This window comes from Zosterops lateralis, assembly GCF_965231275.1.
Source record: "Zosterops lateralis genome assembly, chromosome: 5".
NCBI lineage: Eukaryota > Metazoa > Chordata > Aves > Passeriformes > Zosteropidae > Zosterops > Zosterops lateralis.
Window position 1 is genome coordinate 44240156 of NC_139766.1, and position 26353 is coordinate 44266508.

The 26353-nt window shown below is 37.4% G+C and overlaps 1 protein-coding gene across 6 annotated transcripts in view; it reads left to right on the forward strand.

Annotated features, from left to right (window-relative positions):
* Positions 1-26353, forward strand: part of FBXW7 (F-box and WD repeat domain containing 7) — a 176497-nt gene that overhangs the window by 59171 nt on the left and 90973 nt on the right. For all 6 annotated transcript variants that reach the window (XM_083862053.1, XM_083862051.1, XM_083862052.1 and 3 more), the window contains exon 2: positions 16412-16969. In XM_083862053.1, the coding sequence (XP_083718179.1) occupies positions 16481-16969 (489 nt within the window). In that variant the 5' untranslated portion in view covers positions 16412-16480. The remainder of the gene's footprint in view (positions 1-16411; positions 16970-26353) is intronic.

Consider the following 26353-nt stretch of genomic DNA (forward strand, 5'->3'; position numbering starts at 1 on the left):
TCTGTGGAACTGCTCTTGTGAGTGCTTCCTAATCTATTTCAGGCAAAATGAATCTGCTTAGCTGAGAGTTTAAACTTGTAAGCTAACCAGGCTCATTCTGACTGAAGCAGATTAGTGATGCTGGTGTGTGCAGGTACGCCAGGAGATCTGGTTGGATGCAGGGATAAGCAGGTTGGGTGTGGGAGGCAGAGCCTATGCCTCAGGCAGAGTGTATACATGTATCTCTACACTCCTGTTCTTTCCAGAAGTCCCTTTAAATAGCTTATTTTAATGTGTCAGGAAGTGTGCTTTAAAAGCAAAATAAATCTTGTGCAGAATAAGCATTCTGGGTGCTTGCTGAGCTCTTGTTTTCTCTTAGCTGCTAGTCCTCAACCTATTTTAAACTTAATATATGACTGCTTTGATGCAATTCTATCTAATTCAGTGATCTAGAGTTTTAGTCCTCATATATCTCTATATACAAAAAGTTCAACTCATACTTCAGTTTCCACTGGAGCTGTATGCACACAAGTACAAAGGAGAAAGACCAACTAAATGATTTTTCGAAAATATCTGTTAAAAGTGCTGTCAAACTTCTGAAGTTGATTTTTTTGTATTTTAAAAAAGTCCTACTAGAAAGTCTGGTGGAGCTTTCTTCCATTTTTCTCTGTTGCTTAACTAAGAGAATTTCTATGCAAGCTCATAGAAATCTCATGCTTTTTTGAGGTTGGTAATGTGTAAGTCAACCATTTGTCACTGATGGATGGTGCCTGCATCTGAGTTGCTTAGTATTTCCATGCTGGGGTTTATATATATATATGATGGAGCAACTCATCATCCAATCTATTCCTTCATAGTGACAGAAAGACCTAGTAATGCCCAGCCTGCTGTCCTGCTATCATGAGCTAAACATTTTCCAGATGTTAGGACTTAGGACTCATCAGAAAAAGTCTCTGGAATATTTTCTGTCTTGTAAATTTGTCACCTGGGGCTGAATGGGCTTGGGATCGGACTTTTAGGTTGCTACCTCCTTTCCACTTGTAACAAGTACTTTAATAAAATAGGGCCAAGTCTGTTGATTTAATTTTTTTTTTTTTTTTTTTTTTTTTTTTGTGTGTGTGAGTCCTAGAGCTGGGAGTGGCAGATGTTGCTGTCTGTGAGAGACTCTGTTTCAACTCCAAGCCAGATGTGCAGCAGACTTTCCTTGCTCTCTCCCCCCACCCCTGAGACTCAAAAATCAAGGAATGCAAGACTAACTGTGCAGTCTGTGAAAAGTGGCTTTGGGCCAGAAGTTCCAAGAAGAATCACAATAAATTTACACTGATCAGTATTGTTAAAATGGTCAGTTCTTCAACAGAGAAGTGAACACTGACTGCAGGAGCTGCTGCTGAGAACAGCCATGTTCCTGAAACAGTTGGTATTTTTGATGTCAAAGTAGTTGTTTAACATATTGAAAAAATGCACCTAAATGAAATGCCTAAAAGAGCTTGGGGCTCTTAAGTCAATGCCCACCCATGATAATGGGATATCTTGGAAACATATACTTGATCTCACTAATGTCTGAGGAGTAACTGCAGATCTGTAGACCTCATTGGTGCCATTACTCCATGTTGACTTCAATACCTTTGAGAATGGCTGTGAGCTCTGTTGGAGTGGATTTCAGTACATAAACCCTGCACTCTTACAAGTAGAAAATACGTTCTTGCTAGGCTTTGATGAAAATCTGTGAAATGAAAGCCTTTCTTAAAGCCTAGTTTCTTTCCAGGATTATTGAAGAAAGAAAACTGGTGTGCTACATATTTTCCAGGTGTTGAGATGATTGGAATGGAGACGTAAATAAATACCTTAAAAAGTACACCTGTATTTTTTGTAACATTTTATACTTCATACATAATTGTTGCTTCAACTGAGCAAGTAGTTAACTCCTATGCCTTGGTGACTGAAATGTGACTTCTGAGCTTTGGACAGGATGGTACCATTTGTTAGAGAGAACATGGAAGCCCATATGTAGATAATAAGAAAAATTAAAATACATACTGATGTGAGGGCTGTGAGGGACAACTTGAACTTTATATTGCCTGTACTATACTCTGTTTTCCTCAGTGGAGAACTAGATTTTTTTGAAAAATTGAGCTATTTAGTGAGAGAGCCTTACAGTTACTAAAAGCCTTTTTGTGCTGCTCCAGTGAGAAAGTTACTGTAAGGTCCATTTTGCTGGCTCCAAGCCATGTCATAGGACATCACCTAATCAGGCAGGTTTTCCAGTAAGAACAAATATAAATGCCCTGTTTTTGATAGTGCTGTTGCTATCAACAACCAATGTATTATTCAGAAAGTCAGCCAATTTGGCATTCTATCAGTAGAAACAGTTGGAGTGAAATGCAACTGTTTGCAGCTGGACTGGTCCACACATCACTCTTACATAGTAGAGATAACATTCTGAATTATCTGGATAATGGCCTCAAAATTTGTATTAAATCAGTTATTTTATGAATTTTGTTTTTTAACAGCTTTTCCAGGTTAGAAAATAAACAATCAACGCAACAATGTTCTTTGTATGTGTTCAGTGGATCCATAGCTATGTTCTCTGTTGTCAACAAGATTTGACTTTTCCCTTGCCTGTAGTGTTGTGGGTTCTTGTGGCACTTAAGTAGACAAACTATTTTGTCTCACAGATGGTACCATCTCAGCTGCCTTGGATTTCCACCTATTACCAGCAATCTAGCAAATTTCCCCTCCTGAATATCAGTACTTCACTAGGACCTGAACGACTATCTGCTTGCTTCCAAAATATGCTGGTCTTCAATATCCACAAGGCAGCTGTGTGGCATGGCAAAAGACCTTTGTAAAACTTGATACACCTGGTGTGGTAGTGAGGGCAGGCACCAGGTTTGGATGGGGAGTGGTGCAGTCGATGTTTGATCAGTACAGCTGATGCTGTTTAGCACTGTCTGGGAAAGATAGGGACTGCTGTTCACCTACAGGAGTCTTGAAAAATCAGGAACATAGATTAGCCTACAGAAAAGGTGGATCAAGGCAGTGATGTGGGGGGCTGTTCCTCTTTGCAGCTGCTCTTGTGTGACTGGCTCATTGTTGGAAAGAATCTGTCTTAGCTCTGCATACCTCTTTCCACATAGGCATGAGAAATGATGCCAACTGTGGTGAGCTGGTGGGTTGATGACACTCCTGACAGTAGTCAAGTTTGGATCCATAATGCTAGCAGTAGAGCATGCCTTGCTTTTACTGAAGTGTACAGCTTCAAGTTTATGGGTAGGTGTTTGCTTTGAAGTGGTGTAAGATGTTAACTGGTCCTTATTATCCGTCTCTGCTGGAAAGGTGCAAGATCTGCTGTCCTTCAGACAGTTCACATCTGTCATTCTTAATTCAGTGCCAGCAACACCATATATGTTAGAGGAAACTGGTGAGATAAAGCTGATTTAAGTATTTTTTTCTGGAATGGGTGAGGGAAGGACAACTGATTTTGGTGAAGCTCCGCTGAAAATGTCCTGTGGCAGAGCAGTAGCAGCATCTTAAATGACATAACTCACTGAAAAGAATCTATAGCGTGTTTTTCAGCCACTCAGATTATGATCCCCATTTCTAATTTTAAGATTCTTCATATTTGTCTGCATCAGTATGTCTTTTATTTGGTATTTCAGGTACATAATTTATTTGTTACATTTGTATATGTGGTCAGTGCTTTACTACATTGAACATGGCTCTCTTTACTGCATGTAGTCACATAACCTTTCCTGCTAGGAAACTTTTGTAGAGCAGGAATATTAGAGTTGATGACTTTATAGAATTGGAAAGAAAGTTTGAATGCCTGCCTGACATAAATATTGTAGACCACCTTACATTCTTATCTACCTCTGGTCATCCAAATACAAAAACTTACTTTCCTGGTCCCAGAAATAGTTTGAGGAAAGAAATCTATGTTTCTGTAGGTTGTTAGCAGATGCCCTGCTGCTGAATCATACTGCTTAATCAGTTACTGAAATAAGATTCTCAGACAGCCATTTTAAGGGCATTAAATCAATAACAATAATTGCAACCATTTCCATTTCTCCGGTGGAGCCTGCTAAGAGTCTGCTTGGGCAAGGGCCAGATTCTTTTAGACAGGCTGGGATATCATCTTCCTCCAAACCTGGCACTCACTCATGCTGTTTGTCAGCAAGTGCCTTGTTGTTCTGCAAGGTCAGATTTTAAATCTAGTGCCATAAAGCTTCTCTGTGACACAGGGAACATAACACTTAGGAACCAATGTGTGCTAGGCAGTGTTCTGGAAATGTGAGGTTAATGAGAAGGCATTTACTGTTTTTTTAATACCATGTGGAGACTGCAATTGGTTTGGATTTCTTTTTTAATTTCTTTTTTAAATTAGGCACTGGAGAAGGGAATATGTTCTGCTCTGTTCTGATAGTATGTGACCTTGTTTTACTTATGTCTTTCTACTGATGAAGATGCTCAAAATACAGACAAACCAGAATATTAGTAGATTTCAGCAAGTCTGGTAAATGCTGCCTGTATGTTTCTCTTTGTATTTCTTGCTTTTATTAGAAGTAGAGAAGTGCATATCAAAGGATTTTCCTTATCAGATATTGATGCAAAGGCATTTAACGTGTTCATTGACTAGCTCCAGAAGAAAGTGCATAATTTGGAGTTCATCTTTGGAAGTACAGCATTCCGAATAGAGACAGTATTGCTCAGTGGATACTGCAAAAATCTGATATAACATTCACAGCTGAACATATAAGATACGAATTGGGACTGTGGATATGCTTTCTTCATAAAATATGTATTGATCCTTGTTCTTTCAGAGCAACCTCGCAGAAATAAGGCTGAGCTGTAGTTTTTCCCACTAAAATGGTAAAATACACCAGTGTTTGTATCTTGTGTTGCTTTCATGAGGTATGTTTTCTACCCCAATCTGACCCCAGCTACCTTTTCTTATCTCAGAAATTTGGTTTATAACTGGTGAATTAAATAAGAAATGCCTTTGTCTATCTTGTGTCACAGCCTTTTACTCTAATCTGCTTTAACAGTTCTGATAGAATTACTTTTTTTTTTTTTTTTTCCTAGCATGTAGGACTACATGATAGCTGGATCAGACAATGGGTCAGATTGGAACAGACCACAGTGGGTCATCTGGTCCAACCTCCCTGCTCAAGCAGGGCCATCCCACAGCACATGGTACAGAATTGTGTCCAGACAGTTCTTGAATAACTCCAGTGAGAGACTCCACAACCTCTCTGCACCATCCACTCCAGTGTGTGGTCACCTGCACAATAACCAAGCTCTTCCTCATATTCAGGTAGAGCTTCCTGTGCATCAGGTTCTGCCCACTGCCTCTGGTCCTGTTGCTTGGCACCGCTGAGCAGAGCCTGGCTCTGTCCTCTTGACACCCTCCCTGCAGATACTGACAGACATTGATGAGGTCCCCTCTCTTTCTTCTCTTTTCGAGGCTGAACAGGGCCAGGTGTCTCAGCCTTTTCTCCCAAGAGACATGCTCCAGTCACTTCATCATCTTTGTTGCCCTCCACTGGACCTGCTCCAGGAGCTCCCTGTCTTCCTTGTTCTGAGGAGCCCAGAACTGGACACAGCACTCCAGATGGAGTCACCAGGGCTGAATAGAGGGGCAGGATCACCTCCCTTCCCGTGCTGGCATTGCTCTTCCTAATGCACCCAGGATACTATTGGCCTTGTCCTTCAGACTTTTTCTGAAGAATAGGCAACTGAAACAGGAAATTAAAATAAAAATTTTGGGCAGTAGCCTGGAATAAGTATTGTCAGTTGTGGATCTTGAGGTAAAATTTGTTGTTGATAACTTGGAAAGACCTGGGTGTTTTATTCTCTCATGATCTTGCTTAGAATTATATAAAAAATTGTGAAGTTTAAAAGAAGGGAAGGCTATTCAGTACTGGGAGAATATTCTTAATTTTTACTATAACCTTATAGTAATTTCTAGGAGTTTAGTCTGATGCAGAAGCCTGTAACTGAACAGAATAGTGAGATTTGACTTCTCATGGCATAACCTCTATTGCTTCTCCTTTACATCATTAGTCATGATTAAGAGGCTCGAAAATATTGTTCTGTGCATTGAAGCTTCTTGGGAGTGAAGGGAGTTGATTATTCTTGCTTATTAGAGGTGGCTGCTTGGAAAAGGGATATTTACTTTAACTGTTTATCACTCAGAGAAAAATGTTCTTTAATAATAGTCACAGCTCTTGATTCTCACTTTTCTCAGCTTTAATTCTGCTGTCATCTTTTTAACCACTAGAATGCTTTTCAGTGTAAAGGGTATATATGTTCCCATCTGTTTTGTGTTGTTGTTCCATATTAGAAGATTTTTCTCCAACAGCTCTGAGGTAAGGGACAATTTTGTACTTGGTGTTAATTTCCTGCCCTTCCTCCTGTTTTGATATAACTAAATTAATTTTGAATTAGACTAAATTTAGCTGCTATTTGTTCTCAAGGTCTGTTAGCTCACTTCAGTTGAAGATGACCTTTTTTGGCCCATCTTTTCTGCCCTGTGTTCTAAATCACCTCTTTTTTTTTTTTTTTTTTTTTTTTTTTTTTTTTTTTTTTTTTTATATGTCTGCTCTTCTGCGTGTCTGCTTGTTTGTGCTGCGTTTCAGCAACATTTGAGTTTGTAGTTTTAGTCCAAGAAATCATGTTACCATTTTGCCAGAAGCTGACACCAGCCATCTAGTAGAATTGCAACTCACTATTAGCAAAACCTATAATTTCAGGAAATGTACCCAAAATTACTTTTATGATTAGTGGACAGGAAAGAAACTGAGACAGAGAAGTCAGTTGGGTACTTCAGAAATCATTTTGAGGTTTGCAGGCAAACGTCTTAATGGCAGTGGTCTTGCTGCCAAATGCTGTTTTGCTTTTGCCTTCAGAATAGTTTGCATTAATAATGAGCAGTTCTGCTTGGAAGTTATTCATGTATCACTCTTACAATGCAACTTTGTGAAGCAGCGCCAGGCAAGGTCGCAGTCTATGTGAAGGGATATGTGAAGTGGTTCAGCACTATAACTGCTAAGGTTTTCCCGCTGGAAATGCATCCCAGCCCCAGGGCCCATCGATGTTAGGGATGCTGAAGAAATATTTATGCTTAGGCTGTTTTGGCCATGCAACACTAGCCTTTGTGTTAAGCCTAGTAGATGTGAAATAAGTCTACACTAAAACTAGGCAGGGTTTAATCAGCAGTTTGGTCATACGTTTTGTCTCTTTGTCACTGTGGGAGCAGAGAGGAGGTGACAACAGCTCTCATTTGTGTGTATTCTCAGGGAGAGGCAGGCAGCTCACCATGCCCTGGGAGCTGCACTTGTGCTGCATGTTCTGCAGTTGTTGAATGTGTGTGTTAAACTAAGATGGAGTATATTTCTAATTTAAGACTTAAAGTGGTGATGAATTTACTGTCTTCCTAGTGAGCTATTACAGTGAGTAATTATCCTCATAGTTAATTTCATTTCTATTTTTCTTATTTCAGCATTTAGTAATTGGATCTTGCTTCTTGTCTGTTAGATAAAACCCTTGTTCACCTAGACAGTTGGAAATAACGGAGTTGTTTCTTCATAAGTAAATGTTACTGAATTATAGTCCTAGAGTCCATAGTTGAGATTTCTGGTTCCATGTGTTGGTACCTGTGGCTTAGTGTGTGTTAACTCAGAAGAGTTTTTTCCATAACACAGTAACACTCCAGCACAACTTAACCAAAGTTCTCTACTAGAAAGCCAGAGGGTCATCCTCATTGTTCCTCAGGCTCTTTTCCTATGGATGAAAGACCTTGAGCAGTATAAAATTGTCCTAAGCAGTTTTTGGTCTGGGCAGCTGGGGAGGTCCTCGTATGTAGTGGTGTTGATTATGCTGTAAAACTGACCCCAAGGACACCTCTGATAGGGAATATGAATGGTCTAGTCTGGGGACAGAAAGGTTTGTGAAAATAGAACAGAATGCATAGTACTGTGGAGATGTCAGGCCAGCTTGGAAAACCCTCATAACTGCCACAGACCCACAAACTTCACTTACTTACTTTTTGAAAAGAAGGTTGAATTCAAACCCAAAATTATACAAACCTGTTAAGTTTTGCACTGTAAGAGGTTTCATGATCCTTTTTTGTAGAGAAAATCTTTATTACATGCATATCTATCATGGAAGTGTTCAGATGATTCTGTTGGTACATCTCTAGCCTTCGCTAAGTAGGTGTACAACAGCATCCTTAAATTTGAAAGGCGTATAAGAAACTGCCTGCCTAATTTTCTAAACTGAGAATTCTTCAGCCCACATGCTTTTCAAGTAATGTAGCTAAAGATACTCTGTTGATGTTGTTTTAAGTATGATCGAATGTTTGTGTTTGGCAAGAAACTCTTCCTTGTTAGTATGCACAGAAAGCGTAGTTTACACAAGGCTGAAATATTAACTTACTGTTCTAAATTGGGCAAATAAGGACACTTATGCTGTATCTCTAGCAGTAGTAGTGTAGGCTTCTTGTGTAGTAGTGCAATTGAATTCATGGGGAAAACAATAAGCAGGTATTAATTAGTTATTCAAGGTAAGAACTTTTAATTTGGAGAGGTAAAATTTTTAATACAAGAACCCAAGTAATGCTACAGTTGTCATAGTGGAAAGGTTAAGACGATGCAATTGAAAATTGTGTGCTTAGCTTTATACTTCAGAGGTCCTTTCAATGGAAAAATAATTGAGTGGCAGCATGCAGGATTATATGCAGGATTTGCCTATTTTATTTTTAATAGTTGCTGGAAAACTTGTCACCCTTTAAATAACTCAAGACTTTTTTTTCTGCTTTTCCTTTTCTGAGGAAAAGGGTAGAGAAGCCTTTCATTAGTTCCACATGATATTTAACTTGTCACATTTTACAGCTTAATCCTTCTTCTTTAAAGAGTTTTTAGTGAAAAGACAAACCAGCCATCTTCTGCATAACAGTCATTACTAATATAAATACTAAAAATAGCATAATTATTTATATGAACACAGTAAGATTAGTGATAATACAGATCTCCTCCTACTGTGGATTGTTGCCTCCCATGATATCTTCCAAGGAATGCAAATGAGTGTATTCTGTGTTATTCTACATTTATTCACTGTTCTTGATGAAAACATAACAGTGCAAAATTAAAATTCAGGAGTTACTTTTGTACTTTTGCTGTTAGTCTTCCTTTTCAGTGTTCCTGAGCTCCCCACTTGTACAATAACACTGTACTAATGTGTTAATAACTTGTCAGTTGGAATATGGCTTTCAGGAAAATGACTTAAAATTGGGTGATGTGGGGAGGTTGGTTGATTGGTTTTAAATACAATTTTCTTATTGCTGTGTAGTGGAGGTATTCAACAATTTCCTCATGGGCCACTTTCACATTCCTTCTTACCTCCACCCCATCCTTGCCACAGCATTACACAGTGATTTTCATTTTCTCATGAGTCAAATTTCGAGGTAAAAGCAGAACTTCTGTAAGACATTATTCACTGATTATTTGCTATGATATTCTTTTTGAAACAAGAAAAATGCAGGCATGTTTTGAAACACTTCAAATACAAGAGTTAAGCTCACAAATTGCTTACCAAATCTGTTTGTAGAAGGAAAAGTCCTTAGTTTCTCTCTTTCTTTTATATGGTGATTGCTTTAATTTGGACATCAAGTCTCTGTTAATACATTTTCTAGCATGATTCTTTGTGCTAGAGCATTAAAAACTGCTATGACTTCAACTCAGATTATTCCCTTTTAGCCAGAGCAGTCCTTGTTTTGAAAATGCGCAGAGAGGGAAGAAAAGGTCTTTGGTTTAAGGCATTAAGATTTGATGCTCCTCTTGCTATTGCAAAGAAAATCTGTGGAATCCATATGAGCTATAATACATCCAGGTTCTGTGCTTGTGTGTGCCTCAACCTTGGAGGTGGTTGTATGATCATACATAATTTATCATCATCTAAAGAATGTGACTTGCTTGTAGCTCAGACTGTTTCTTCTAAACTCTTGCTTATGAAATGTCTATTCCTCTCTCTTCTACCTCTGATATTTCTTTATCAAACCACTTAGCCTAAATACTGCTAAATATACATAAATTCTTGTAGCATTTACTCATTTTCTAAACTGCTTTTTGTATTCTCATTCTCTAGTGGGTTTTGTGTGCTATTTCATATTTTATCCCGTGTTAAATACTTCATGTGCCAGAAGAGGGTAGGAATATGTGATAGGTCTTTCATTCCCAGAGTTAAAGCAAAGTTTTCTTTTTAATGGTTTCTGTGTGTTTGTCCCCATAACTGATAGCAAGGGACATGGCTCTGTCATGCTCTCACTACACATGTATTTTCAATATTGTCTCTCTTTTAAGTGAATTGCTTTGTTTTCTGTGGGGAATGAATCAGAGTAAAGCAAAGTGAGACTGTAAAGTAGCACTGGAGGCTAAAGGGGATTGAGAAATTGAGGCCTGGAGTTAGAGAGGGAGCCATGTTCAGAGGCAGTCCTGGGAGAAAAAAGTAACTTGGAAGGTGAAATAAGGAGAGAAGGGGTAAAGTCTGATGAAATAGGATTGTGGGGTAAATAGAAGCAGGTGAACAGGAGGCAGAGACATCTTACAGTAGACCATGTGTGCTGGGAAACCTGGAAGTGTCTTTGTTCAGAAACATTGAGGAGGAGAGGTCAGGACACCAGGACTTGGTGAAAATTTTCAGCAGGTAGATTGAATATTGGGCAGAGAATTTCAGCAGAGAGGGATATAATTAAAACTGGCTGCAAAAGAAGATTGAATACAGCTGGACATAATTAAATTTAAATAGGAAACTTTAATTGCAGTATTTTTAAAATTTAATTAATACTAAATCTGTTTTTTTGTTTACTGTCAAATTTATGTTACAAAGTAAGTAATGAGAGGAGTGCTTTCATTTAATGTTTGTTGCTTTGACCACTTTGCACTGAATAAACTATATTAGTTCATCGTTAAAGTATATTGAGATTGTGAAAAAAGAGCAGGATAATTTCTAATACAACCAAAACATTGCATGTGCTGCTCTGTTAAGTGTTGTCAGAGCTTTGCTGGGAGGTTAATAGTAAAGCAGGAGCAGGGAATTTTTTTAGCTGCTATTTTGTTCTGGAGCTTGGATCTATAAATAATGGAATTGATTGAGAGATTTGCGGTGTGTATATGTTTAGAAGAAGTAGTTTATCATTCTTAGGAAAAACATGGCTTCTGGTAGAATAAGACATTAACATTATATTGTTAATGATGTATTTTATTTTGAAGAAAAGCTTCTGAAAGTTTTAAAATATCTGCTTCATCTTGCTCTAATCAGCAATATCTGCTGATGAAATACAGAAGGTTTTTTATTTTCTTAATCTGTGCAACATATTCAACACCATTTTGTGACTCCATTACTTTGATCATGTTTTCTGTCCTTTGTAGTGCAGCAAAATTATTCTATAACTTTCATTTAAAGCCCGTAACTTTAGCTAAATTTGTGGCTTTATCTGAAGTATCTTTACTTTGTTAGGTCCTTGCATGAGAATACTTTTCTACTACCATAAACTATAAAAGAAGGTGGTAGATTCTTCATTTGATTTTTGTATTTCAGTTATTGCATGTTGGCTGCTTTGGTTTGTTACTTAGCTATTGTTCAAAATCCTTCCCCTATACGAACTGTGTAGCCAGTAATCAGACCAATATATTAACTGTTTTCTTTAATACATTGTCTACGTGTCTTGCTCATAGTGTTCTCCAACATTAGCTATCATGGCCATTACTCAAATACATATTTTTCTTTGGTAAAATATAATTCACAGTCTCAGTGTTAACTCTGTTATTTATTTATGCCTGCTTGATGCTGCATGTAAATCCCCTTTGCATGCATGTTTTTTCAAATGGGCTTAGCAGGCCTTAGATGGTCTGGGTTCTATTTGCACTTTGTCTGGTAGTTTGGGCTTGGATCAAGTGCACCTTTTAAAGCCTAATTCCTCATTGTCCATGCCTGCTCCCCATTAGAATGAGTTAGAGGACAGCTGTCCCAGAACACCTTCTGGGTAAAACTAAAGCAGAAGGTGTGCTCCAGGTGTGAGGGTCATTTTAGGCTGGGATGGGAGGAGGTCTGGGAATAAATCACTTCCTCCCCCCAGAGCTGCTGGTATTCTGTGGGTGCTCTGTCTCAGCTTTGCCCCTCTGCCCCTGCAGCACTGCACTGCTTACAATGCACTAGTGTTGTTCTTGGGCACAGTGTGCCTATAAGGGTCTTACCCTTTTTTTTTCCAGAACATAGGTTTGGATGTTGAAGGCTGAGGAGATCTTTTGCTTGGGTGGGATGTCCCTATTTTGCTTTCTATTTATCTCAATTCAGTATTACACAGTTAAATAACACAATAAAAAGCTGAGCTATATTGTAGTGTTATGATTTAGTCAAATATCTACGGAAGTTTTTATGTTAGTTCAATTGTCTTTGTCCACTAAATCTGTAATCTCAAAAGCTTTGTTCTAGGAGCATCCACTGGCCATAAGCATTGTTGTGTCTGTAGCTATACTGTCTTTTCATTAAACACTGTCATGATACTTTTGTTAGTATCCAAGTCAGTCTATACATTAGTTTCCCAAGTTAATTCTTTAAAACTCTTTCACCATCTGTTATTGTTGTTAAAAAAAAAAACCAAAACACCCCTCCGCAACCTCCACCTCTCTACATCCACCTAATTTCCTTTTTTTATTTGCAGTTTCAAGTGATAAAAATGGAAAAATAAAAACAAGCAGTACTGATAGAAAATTCATTTCCCCATAGTTATGTGGGTTTATAGGTTGAAAATATTTAACAACTTTCTTATCTGTGTTAGCAGGATAGAAATATTTCAGCAGTAAAGCAGGAAGTGAAGTCATCATCCTCGCAGTACAGAATACAACCTGTTGTGGCAGATAACCCTGAGCAGTTTCCCTTTTAACTAGTATTGCTTGACATTTTTTGTTTTGAGCAACTGTTGTTCATAATTATTTTTATAATCTCTCTTCTGTGAGAAATGTAATTGATAAAGCTGAAGAATTACGCTTAAACAGCATTTAATATTCATTAGAGGTGGGAGTTGCATGCAGTCTTCAATAGAGGTGTGGGATGCCTTCATCAGCTCTGAGTTTACTGTTGGATCAGTCTGGACACTTCCATTTTCCTTTCCTTGCATTTTGTTTTCCCATACACTGCAAGTGTTAAGAAACTTACCTGGGAATTGCCAAGTTAGATTCATTGACCAAGTTTAATGAGTTTTGCACATTTATGTGAAGTCTTGCCACTTGCATTGCTGTGTTTTGGTGTATGTTTGAAAAAAAATCTTCCTGGTCCGAGACAGGTAGGAAAAATAACAGCTTTCCTCAGTGGTTCTTTTAGTTTTTTAGTTGATTTAAGTAATTTTGGTCTCTGACTGTATAAATGAAAGACGCACTGTACTAGCTGAAAACACGTAATTTCAGTTCTCTGGAAGTTGATTTGTAAATACACTTCTTCCTGCAAAATAATAATCCTTTCTTATTCCTTATCTACCTTATATATGGAAATTATTGTATCTTGTGTATTAGCTGACAGTAGTTAATTCTGAAAGCACTTATGTGACAGAAGGCAGCTTTATGTTTTGTATCTCTCAGATAATGTACATCCATCTGTTCTTTAGCAAATGCATCACCTCTCTGCATACTGATGATTTCTGATGTCGCACTGCTTGTAATTAAATTTTGATAATGTATTTTACAGGCTTCTTGAAAAAACATGTTGAGTTTATTCATGCAAATGCAGAGTAAAATGGAGACCAATAAAGATTAAAACTAATTTCATGAACTGATGATCACTCAAAAATGTAGGAATAATTAAAAATATTTACTAGTACTAGTGTACATTTTTAATTGGCTGGAATTTCATTTGGGTATAACAGTGATTTTTGTCACTTAAACATTTAGCATATTCTTGCATTTGATTACTTTAATGTTTCAAAGCTGACCTTTTATGTTGGTTGTTTACAGATACCAGTTGGAAGTATATATTAAATTATTGAAACAAATGCAGCATTTGCAGTTTTATCAAGTACATACTAAACCAGTAATTGCATATATAATGCTGCTGATACTGAAAAAATGCAATTAAACTTTTAAGCTACACTCATGGCTACTTAGAGAAATATTTGTGGTAGAAACTAGAATTTCTAGATTGAAAAGATGTAAACTATTGTTCAGGTTGTTTGTTTGGGGGTAGGTTTTTTTGTTTGTTTTTTTTTCCTTTTATTTAAACTACTGATTTTTACATTATTTAGTGCTTCAGATTTCCAAGTTGAGAAAATAAGGTGTAGTATTGTTTTGTTCCTAATGCCCAAGCTATGTAGCAAGCCTGATACATAAGTTGTGTTACCATCAGATGATATATGCAACTAAATTTGACTTTTGATGAAGTGTTGTTATTAAACATCACTCCCACATGCTAAGGCTCCTTTGCTTTGGGGAAAGATGTTAAATGAAAACATTTCTCTTAGAGAGCACTTTTCATGGCATCTTTCCTAAGTGCTCCTTACTGTACAGAGAAAAATAAACACACTTGAATGCTACCACTTGAATATAAAAACAGAGACATTATCTTCTGGTTTGGGTCACGTGCACCCAAGTGTCCTAAAGCTTTTTTTCCATGGAAAAATCAAGAGTCAGCACAGTGTTTGCTTTCTTCTGTTGAATGTGTGGCGCTTAATTGTCTTTTAGTGTTAGCTTCTTATTATGATTGGAACTTAATGGATACTTTATTTGAGCACATATTTCAGTGACTAATCTTAAAAGATTTTATTTGGAGGAATCATCACCTGGGTAAAACCATGGAAATTTGAGAACACTGTCTTTGGGATGTAAGTAGTGTTTCCCTGAGGAAGAAGGGTGCAGAGAAGTGCAGAATCCCAGCTGTGAATCCTCCTCAGAGAAAGTGTGGAAAAACCACCTGTAAATGTGTTTCTGTGCCTTTTATGGGTACAACACACTGAAAAATTGCAGGAGAGCTGTGGTTTCTGATACTTTGTTCCCTGCTAACCAATAAGGTGAATGTTTTTGTAAATGTCATGGAGCAAAGTTGGAGTTTATCTGTTCCCTCTCCATCATACAAGGCCCTAGGTTTTTTGTAAAAAAAAAATAAATAAATTGAGCTGTAATACTGATAGGTGATTTAAGAAAAAGGAGAGGGTAATGGTGGTGGTGGAGTATCATCTTGTGCTGAAGTACTCATGGAAACATCCTTTACTGCTCCTACTCCAAGGAGACTCAGAAGTTGTGCTCCCATCCAGTATTTGTGGTGTTGTGCTTTCCGAATCTCTCTCTCACAGTGTAGCCTGCTGAGTCTGTGAGATGGTCTGTGGGCTTCCAAGGACAGTGGCTCTATACACAATGACAAAGCTAATTTCTCTCTGCGCACGTTTTCATGTACTGCTTTCATAGCCTCTGAATCTGATTACTTGTTGACTTGTGTCTGACTTCGTCTACTCAACACATTGCTTGAATCTAGGGACACCAGAGTCTGGATGTGCCAGCCTCAAAGGCTGTATAGGTGGATATCTGATATTAAGTTTAATAATGAATTAGTCTGTGTTATAGCTCCCTGTTCTGATGTATTACTTGAAGGCACATGGGTAGCCGAATGCATGAATAATTTGGAAATTGCATTAGTATTTTTCAGTTTCTATTAAAATGCACCTAATTTTGGCCTTTTTTAACATCTCAGAGATTAATTTAACAATTATTGTAGCTTCTTGGACTTTAGAGAACTTTACTACTAACAGTCATTTTTTTTCCAGGTGAGGTATGTCCCATTTCTGGGCCACACAGGTTGCCTAGTGATGTCTGCTTTTGACCACTGGGCATCTCTCTGGCTGACTTAAGACTTGACAGTGATAAGGCTGTATTCTTTAATTGGTGTTCTCTTCTAAATCTAAAAGGAAATTAGAATAACAAGAAATGAAGCTTTCAATTATATCTGAAAATATGCTGCTCTTAATGCATGAGACCAAAAGCAGTTTGTTTTTTGAATAATATACTAAGTCTGTAATCAAATGAGAGGGAAAATAAATGCCATTTGAAATGATCTGTGTACAGTTTTTTGCAAGTAATATCTCATACTTCTGTCAGTATGAATGTTAATGATTCTTGTGGATTCTCTAGAAAGGCAACTAGTTCTTCTGAATTTTGCAGAATCTGATGCTTAAAGAGACTATGATCAGACTGTTTGACAGAACAAGTAATTATCTTGCTAGAAAGTTGCCTGCAGTTTTTTTGGGTTTTTCAAGTTGTGTGTCAAGTTGAAGTTATTTCTTGTTTCCTGGAAGGTTTTAGTTGTGAGGAATAATAGAATGAAATAGGTTTTTACTGCTTTACCTAATAAAAAAAGTAACTTTTGTAATTTTTCCACTTTTTCTTTATCTCCTTAGAATGTGAAAGCATTTGCATCTTCAGATAGCCTAGCCAAGGTCCAAGAAGTAGCAAGCTGGCTTTTGGAAATGAATCAGGAACTGCTCTCTGTGGGCAGCAAGAGGCGACGAACTGGTGGATCTCTTCGAGGTAATGCTTCCTCAAGCCAAGTAGATGAGGAGCAGATGAATCGAGTTGTAGAAGAGGAGGAGCAGCAGCAAAGACGACAACAAGAGGAGCAGCACATTGGGACGAATGGGGAGATAGGAGGAGAAGAACCTGGATTTGATGACAGGCATGAGTCACAGCAGGAGCAGTTAGAAGAAAATAATAATAGACTTATCACAGTGGATGAAGATTCCACTTGTAACCAAGAGGAAGATGACGATGAACATACTGGTGATCAAGAGGAGGAGGTGGAAGAGGAGGAGGAAATGGACCAGGACAGTGATGATTTTGATCAGTCTGATGACAGCAGTAGAGAAGATGAACATGCTAACAGTAATAGTGTCACAAATTCCAATAGCCTCATGGACTTGCCCATTCACCAGTCATCGCCATTCTACATGAAGACAAAGGTGAGAAGCTACGTTTTTTTATGCTCTTAGTTCTCATTAACTTTGGATTTTGGAAAAAAAAAGCATATTCATCATAATCTAAAGATTTACAATAAAGCAAAGATTTTATTTCCTAAAGAGTTTACGTAGTCCACAAAAGCTATGATGTTCTAGCTGTTAATATTAAAAATACTTGCATGCATTTGACATGAGCAAATACCCTGTGTATTTTAAGGAATACCATTCTGATGACTACGGTCAAAATACCAAGATTTTTTTTATAAATATTTTTACATAAGACCCTCTCGGCATTATTTATGATATTTTCCTTCTCCAAGTTGGCTAGAAGGGAAGGTAAGCAATCGTACATGTGTTGTGTTCTCAGACAAGATCTGGTTCTTTTAAGTGAAAACATTTTAATGAAAAAATACGGTGGAATATTATAGAAACATGAAGTTCTTCCTGCTGGCGTGATGAGATCCTTTACACAATACAGGTTAAAAAAGTTTGATAGCCAGTCATTCAGTTAGGAAGTCGTTACAAAATGTCTTATGGTGTCCTGCTTGTGAAGACCTCGAACCTGTGTGCTGGTTGTTCAAAACTTCAGATTTGCAATAAGAATCTGGAAATTAATCTTCTAATAAAATACTTCTACTGCTACTTATATCAGCTGACATTTTAGATTTAAAAAAAGTTATTGGGTTATTGGTTGCAGTATACATTTGTAGTTCACTATATTTTCCAAGTTCTTTGGGAAGGAGGAATTCTCTTAATTCTTAGGAACAGGAAAATAATAAAACAGTGATATTGCCTAGTAAGAAAGAGGAGCAGGCCAGTGCTCTTTTGGAGGAATGTTTTTCCTGGGTCTATAGACTAATTTATTTTTCTTACTCATTAATTGTTAATTGAACACCTAGCCTCCTCTTACCTTTCAAAAAATGAAACCTCCTCAAACTTTTAAATTTTACTTTAAAAAAATAATTAAAACCTGATCTAAAATAAAACCACAAAAAAGTCAGTTAACATACATTAATAGGTTGAGTGTGAGCATAAATGTATAGAGATGGATAATCAATCTTGAAGATGCACCTGGACAGGTAAATAGGGTGAACATTTGCTCTGGAATCTACAGTGATGTTTTTGTTAATAACAGTAGTATGCAATTCACTTCCATGTGATTTAAAGTATCTCAGCTAACATCTTTGATTTTTGAAAAGTTGTAATGTTTTCTCATGAGTTTTTAGTATAATTTTATATTTATAATTCTACTCTTCAAGGTACTGAAGTGTATGCTTTCTAATTTGGAGTGAAATACTGTCATATTTCATATAATTGAATTGGATTTTACAATTGAAATACTTGGGTTTTTTTCAATGCATTGGTTTTTCTTTAGTATGTTTAGTATTTAGTATGTTTTACTAAGTATCATATAACAACTTGCATCCAGTATGGATAATATTTAACGTAGGAAATTCTTATACTCAAAAATATGTTCTTAAAAAGTCTCTAAATTGGAACCTTGTTGAAGTGTTTGTAAGTAACTATAGTCAAACAGTACAGAGCAGAGCATAATTTTCAGTGGTGGCCAGTTCTGAAGCTTTTTTTATTAACTTCAATAATGAATGTAGCTTTTTCCTTCTTTTCTTGAGGCATGTTTGACGTGAACTGAAACAAGCTGGTTTAGCCTGAAGGATCTTTGTACAGATGCAAAATTTCTGTGTGGTCTCACAGTTGCTCTGCATATTTGATGCAGAGCTGGCCATTTTTGTCTGTGCTCTGCCCTAGGCTGTGCTTCTGCAAGAATTGCTGGGCAGCCAGGTAGCAAACTGTATTTGGGAATTTTTTCATGGTGCAGCGCTGTTTTAGGAAGTTTCAACTGTGTACCTGAAGTATCAGCGTAGTTAGAAAGCTGCTTGAGCTGACACAGCTCAGCACCGTGGTTACACATTAGGACTGACAACATGCAACATTAATGTTACCAATTCATTAATAAACCAGTATTTAACCAGAGGAACACATTCTCTGTTACAAAGTGTTGTGGAAATACATCTATGAGAGTATGAATGAATTACCAGAGTAAAATAAAGCATGACTAATTAATATGCTGCTTTTGAGAAGAAAAGAAAGTGTTAGCAGACCTAGTCAGCTGTATTTACAAGTGATTTATGCTTCTACCTGTTGAGGATAGGGTCATCCTGGAAGACTTGAACCTGGTGGACTTATTTTTAGCTTTTCAGACATATTTCTCAGCGTTTGTAGTCGATTACAGTTCTCATAACTCTGGCTGAATTACCTTGCTGTGTGCTGTACTCTCTGAAACTTGCTTTGTGCCACCATTATAAGCAATGATGGCTGAATGTCCTACTTCATGTTTGTGTGTCAGATGTAAACCTGGCTCCTCAGAAGCATTCCTGATGCAACCCGGTTTATTCTGCTTGTACATATGGGCAGCAAACTTCCACCACTACCAAATACCAAGAGATAATAGTGAGACTGAACAAAATAGCAACTGCTACTACTGTAGGTGTTGTGCACCTCCTCTTAGTTTTTTAATATCTCTGTTCTTTTTCCTTCTACTTTTTCTTCCTTTCCTCAGAAACTACTGAATAAAGTCTTTCTCTAATCTGCCTTTTTTGTTTGTTTGTTTGTTTGTTGACCTGCAGAATCCTGTGTGGCTGAGGAAGGCAATGTCAAATTTCTCCCATAACACCTGCTTGGGTTTGCTGCCAGTCACCTTAGTAGCAGCAAGCATGCTGTGTCCTACCTAATAAACATCATCAGAGGCATAAAGCCCATTATATTTATATAAGAATAATTTTTATAGATACTCATATTTTATAAAATGTTTAGATAATAGATATAAAAATATTTGCCTCATAGTACTGTTCTGTGCAAATAACTGATATAATTGCTGCCATAATGTGAAAATATGAGTAAAGGGCATGGGCACTTGAAATGAGAAGGCCAGTGGTTCAGGAGAGACTTCATTGCATTCACCAACACCACACAGGAATCCGGAAGGAACCTTGTGGTTATCTTTTACGATTTCCTGCATAAAATATTTTGGTTTATTTTCAGGTTGTATTGAAGAGCTGTTTAACAAATGTGTTTTCTTTCTCCCTGTATGTTAAGCAATCGAGTTAAGCAATCTCTGAAAGATCTCTTAAATGTAAATATGGACAATGTGTCCATTGGGCATATTTTTCTGTTTTTTATTCTTGTTATGATACTTCTCTGAGCACTCAGGTGTTGGAACATTTGTCTTGAATCATAGATGTCTTTATATCTTGATCAACAATGTGGATGAGGGGATCAGGTGCACTCTCAGTCAGTTTGCAGAGGACATCAAGTTGAGTGGTGTGTTGATCTGGTGGAGGGCTGGAAGGCTCCACAGAGGGGTCTGGACAGGCTGGATTATGGGCCAAGGCCAATTGTATGAGGCTCAACAAGGCCAAATGCCAGGTTCTGCTGTTGGCTCACATCAGCCACATACAGTGCTATGGGCTTGGGCAGAGTGGCTGGAAAGCTGCCCAGCAGAAAAGGAACTGGGGGTGCTGCTGGAGAGGAACTGAACATGAGCCAGCTGTGCCCAGGTGGCCAAGAAGGCCAATGGCATCCTGGCCTGTATCAGCAATGGAGTGGCCAGCAGGACCAGGGAAGTGACCGTCCCCCTGTACTTGGCACTGGTGAGGCCACAGCTCAAATCCTGTGTCCAGTTCTGGGCCTCACTACAGGAAGGACATTGAATTGCTGTAGAGAGTCCAGAGGGGCAGTGAGGTTGATGAAGGGTCTGGAGCATGAGTGCTGTGAGGAGCAACTGAGGGAGCTGGTATTGTTTAGCCCAGAGGAGGCTCAGGAGAGACTGTATTACTGTCTACAAATACCTGACAGGAGGCTGTAGCCAGGTGAGGGTTGGCCTCTTCTCCCAGGTAACAAGCGATAGGCAAGAGGAGTTGGCCTGAAGTTGCACTAGGGGAGATTTAGAAGGGATATTAGGATACACTCCTTCCAGGAAGGAGTTGTCAAACACTGGAACAGGCTCCTCAGGGAGGTGATTGAGTTACCATCCTTGGAAGTATTTAAAAGACATGTAGGTGTAGTACTTAGGGACGTGGTTTAGTGTTTGACTTGTATTAGTGTTAGATTAATGGTTGAACTTGATGGTCTTATGAGATCTTTTCCAACCTAAATAATTCTATGATATCAGAACTGTGATTAAAACTCAGTAGCAGCTGTTCCAAGGACAGTTAAATTTTGTTTATGCAATGTATTTACCTATTTATATATCAGATAACTCCATGCATTGTGTTTTCCTGTTTGACTGATGTGTCTAATATGCTGCAAGCCTTTTTCAGAGAGCTTGTTCTGTAAGGTTGGCTTCTGTCCTTTGTACCTACAGAACTGATGCTCAGTATTAAAGTGACCGGAGTTTTCTCATGTGTCAGATCCTTTACTGTTTGTTAATTTTTACTCCAGTTGATTTATGTCTTGTCAAATGTTGTCATATCTGTTTTAAAAATACTGAATAGCACAAGAGGGATAAGTAAATACATATAGCAGTCTGACAAAAACATGTTCTTGATGTTGACTCTTCAATGTTTGTACTGTATTTGTGGTATCCATTTCCAGGGCTCTGTGATGACTTTGTATTAATTGAGTTCAGTTGGGTGACAATTAAGCACAACATAAGCAAACAAATACTCTTACATCCCATATTTCATAGCAACTTCACTTAAACACTTTTATCCCTCTACATGTGGGATTCTGTTGTAATGCAAGGACAAGAATGTATTACTTACAGTTGCCATCACTGTGAAATAGCTCATGTAAATTATCATTCTTGCTTCCTTGAGATTTAAATTGTTTGTCTACCTGTGCTCGTACTCTTGAAATTATAGTACTAGCAGACATATCGTGCCAGCAATATTTTATGTTTATCAAAATTGGTTTTTATGACAGAGGTGATACCAGCCTGATTTTGTGGAAGAAAATGTCATCAATGCTATAATCCTATTTTATGTCAACCAGTGCATTGTTTTCTCTTGTACTGGCACCTAGGTTTCACCATAGCGTTATCTAGGTTGTACTCTGTTTGCTTTTCCAAGTTTTTTTCCTGTAAATCATTATGTTTATTTGGTATTTTTGAAATGTTTTGATTGTTCTAATTCTTAAAAATACTTTGATCATAATACATACCATCTTTTAACTTGTTCCAGTTTTTTGTCTTTGTTTGCATAACTGTTCCTGTAACTCCCAGTTTCAGAGTTTTTAAATATTAATTACTTCAATATACCTAAATATTTTGATTTTAGTTGATGTTTTTTGTTTCCATTAAGATGAGTTGTTTATCTTGAACGGCTGCAAGCTTTTCATATTTAGAGGAGCACTGGCTTCTTGATTATCTTAGAAATTGTTTCTAAACAGCTACAGTAATTTGCAGGTTCAATCATCTCTGATTTGGTTTGACGGGGAATTGATTTTTTGGAGAAAATACCATTATCACGTGTGTGCAAGCTTCTACAAATTTAACTTTGCTCTCTTAGTTTTTATTTATCTAAAATTCAACACTACATAATACTTCTAATATTAAATGTCTCTAATGTTGAAGCCACCTCAGTTAAGAAATAACCACTTCAAAAAATTAAACACATGAATTCACGAAAAGCATTATTTCCAGTAAATATTGGCACAGATTTCTATCCTGTAGGCAAAATAGGTACTTGATACCAGACTAACAGGAGTGAAATATATTATGTAAGGACCTGAATTTTAAAATCAAAGTGAGCAGGTGGAGCAGGAAGATTGTTAGCTGGTGCATAGCCATTTTTCTTGCTTGGGGTTTCAGAAAACACATTTGTCTGCTCTGCTTGTCTGGAGGGATTTCTGAAGGAGGGTTCAAGCCCATTTACATGGGATGCTTTATCCTTCTGGATAACAGGCACTGTTCAACAGGAATCTTTGCAATGACCTCCACTTACTTGAACACTTATTTCCTTTTCTTCTATTAAGTCTGTCATAAAACTTGCAAATTAGGTTATATGAATGTGAAATGTTACTTCTGTGTTAACTGTTGGGATCGTGATAGTGACTTCTCATAAGGAGCCAGGCATTCGTGCGTGCAGAACCCTCCAATAACTTCATTAATTAGTCTCCTCTTCGGATGCAGGTTTGCTTGTTGCAGAATTGCGTGTTGTGATTGTTTTGTTGGTTAGCAGAGCTTCCAGGGAAACAGAAAACAGATTAGCTAAAATGAAGATGAAAAATTATTGCGTAGTTGCATCTACAACTACAAAACCCACTCTGATACCTTTTCAGAAGTCGTCATATTTTAGCATTTGCGTAATTATTAAAGGTAATAAGATATTTTTTAAATGGATACATTTAATACATAACATATATTACAAACAAGAGTAGTAAAGGCTGAGAAGCAGTTTAATTTTTGTGTAAAACCAGTGTACTTTGATTACAGTGTTCTCTACCATACTTTATACCATATTATCCATTTGGCTGTAAGTCACAAGATAAGAGTGTGTGTAAATAATGGAGCTGTTCAAGAGTGCCTCTTTTTAATTGTTTATTGACATGGGAGAGGATGTACCACAGGAAACACTGTACCTGGGAGCTTAAATACTCATCTCTTCAGTTCTGAAACAAATCTAAAGCCCTGCTCACATACAGAGCTTTCAGTTCTTAAATAGTGCAGGCTGTGACAGAGTTTTTTGCTGCAGGTGCCTGGTCTAAGCTTGTATGTAGAGCCACAGAGATAAGAAGGATTTATTTTTTCCGAGGGTTTTGGCTTTGTGTGGAAAGACAGCATTAATTTTTTAAACTCAGGAAGCCTAAGATTGCACTGGGTGCTTTGTGCAAGTGTGAAGAGAAAAGGACTCCAGTGTGAAATTGCTGCTCTGCAGTTATTGTCAGAATTATTGATAGACTAATAGGGAAATAAGGAGGAATGAAAGATGATTACAGAAATGCTGATCCTTGGAAGCAGATTTTTGTGTGTGTGTACAGGCAGTACATGGAATTAGGCGAAAGTTGCAGTGTGTGAAGGTGGAGGGAGGTTTGTGTGTTGTTAATAATTTTTCTCCTTCTCTGAGCAGCAGAGGGGGCTGCTATTGCTTTGCTGCAGCCCTGTGGAGACTTGCACGGTGTTCCTTTGCAAAGGTTTTTCTTGCTCCCGCAGCTATAAGCCTGAAGCATGTTTTTTAAGTGTAGAGAATAAATGTAACTGGAACAGAAGGACTCAGTATTTTTTATTTGTCCAGAAATGTGTTTCCAGTATAGGAAGTGATGTAGGAATATTTCCTTTAAAAGAAGAAGTATTAAACTTATTTTCAGATGGCTCATGTGATGAGAATGTAATGTATAGTTCTCTGCTCTGAGTATATAGGAGAAAGAGAAGAAAGTTCATACTACAAAAAGAGATTAATCTTTTGCCTGTTTTTTTCAAGGATCATGTGCAAGGTATGTAGATCCTTCATGCCTTTCAATTAATGCTTTCAAGAGTTTTAAACCAAGTAATAACTTGCCTAAAGCTGTGTCAGAAGGGCTACACATAAAAATTGTTCTGATTGTTGAAAGAAGACAACAAAAAAGCATTGGCAGTTTTTGTTTTTTGTTGTTTTTTTCCTCCTGCTTCTTCCTATGAGTCTATATTTTAATTTAGGGGGATCTTGTCAAGGCATACAAATGCTTTAAGGGCAGGTGTTCAAATATTGGGGCCAGAGTCTTATTCAGTGGTGCCCAGTGACAGGATAAGGTGTGATGAGCACAAGCAGAAACACAGGAAATTACATCTGAAAATGAGGGAAAACTTTCCTTTGAGGGCGACAGGGCTGGAACAGCCCGTCCAGAGAGCCTGTGGAGTCTCCTTCTATGGAAGTACTCAAAACTTGCTTGGATATAATCCTGTGTAACCTGCTCCAGGTGAACCTGCTTTAGCAGAGAATTGGACTAGATGATCTCCAGAGGTCCCTTTTAAAGATTCTGTGATTCATAACTTCCAGTTGAAATTACTTTCGCACTACCATGACAAGTTTTGTTCTTTACAAAGCAAGTTATGTTGTTTTAAAATATATTTTCTTTTTACTTTTCTAATACAGAGCCTTTTTTTTTTGTATTGGGTGGTAATAACTTTAGAAATATTCATACTTGGAGATTAATATAAATCAACACTTCTAACCTTTGATTTCTTTCTCATTTATATTCCCCATAGTTTAGTGCTAATCATTCCAAGCATGCAGGATCATTTGAAAAGGTTACACAACTGTCATTAGATGTAGTTTGTTAAATATTAAAGCATCCATGGAAGGAATGCAGATTCTTTGTTTCTCTGTAGATAGCAAGTTACTTCTCCAACTTTACTAACCTGCAGCATGCTTTTCTACAAATACCAGTGTTTTGTTTGAAAAGTACTTTTTACTTCCTATGCTTCTACTTGGCTGTGTTAATTTATGATTTCATTTGTTGCTCCAAGTTTGTAGAGGTTTAGCTATACTTTTGCATTTTCTAAGTAGAAATTTCCTACACCTTCACTTTACATAAAACTAATGTGTTACATAATTGCTGCTCTGCTAATTTTTCCTACTCTATAAGTGGATCTTCAAGTTTGCTAATAGGTATGTGGCCTATCTTTGTAGTAATGTGGTTATTACTAATAGAGTTTGTGGCTTATCTAAGAACTTGGCTATCTAGTTCAGCTTTCTCATGCAAAGTTCTTGAAATACTTAGGAATTAAATTTGACTGTTATGTTAACGTGTCACAAATTAAAGGAATTTCTGATAAATTCTAGAGTTTTTTTCCTTTATGTAGGGTGTCTTACCACATTTCAGTGTGATTTTTGCAACTATTGCAACAATTAAAGGACAGTTCTAATATATAATTTGTGAAGTAATTCTGTATAGAGAGTAAAATCAAGAATCTTAGTGCCTGGGAAGGAAGGAAGATAATTTAACAGAAAACATTGATTCTGACAGTTTGGGTCATAGTTTGGACTACAAAATTCTATTTAATAAGTAGATTTTAATTGATTTTCTCTTTTCCCTTCACTGCAGAAAGTTGTGCCTTTTTTTTTATTTTGGCATGGGAAGAGGTAGTGCTGGTTTAGTTTCTCATTACAGCAATTGCTTACTAGACTGAAGTCCTAGCAGAGTAAGACACGGGCAATTTTCTGCTTCTATGCCAATAATTGAGGTCAGTCTTTAAACTCCAGGCAAGGCATTTGCCTCAACTAGGCGTACTGGAAAATAAATGTACAGAGCTTTGGATTGTGCCAGTTTGCTCTGTAGAGGCATCTGACAATATACAGTTGCCCTTTCTTTGCAGTGAAGCCTACACCTTCCACTTCCTGGTGGTTCTTACCAGACATGTCTAGTATGTTCTCCTGAAGAGAGAACATACTC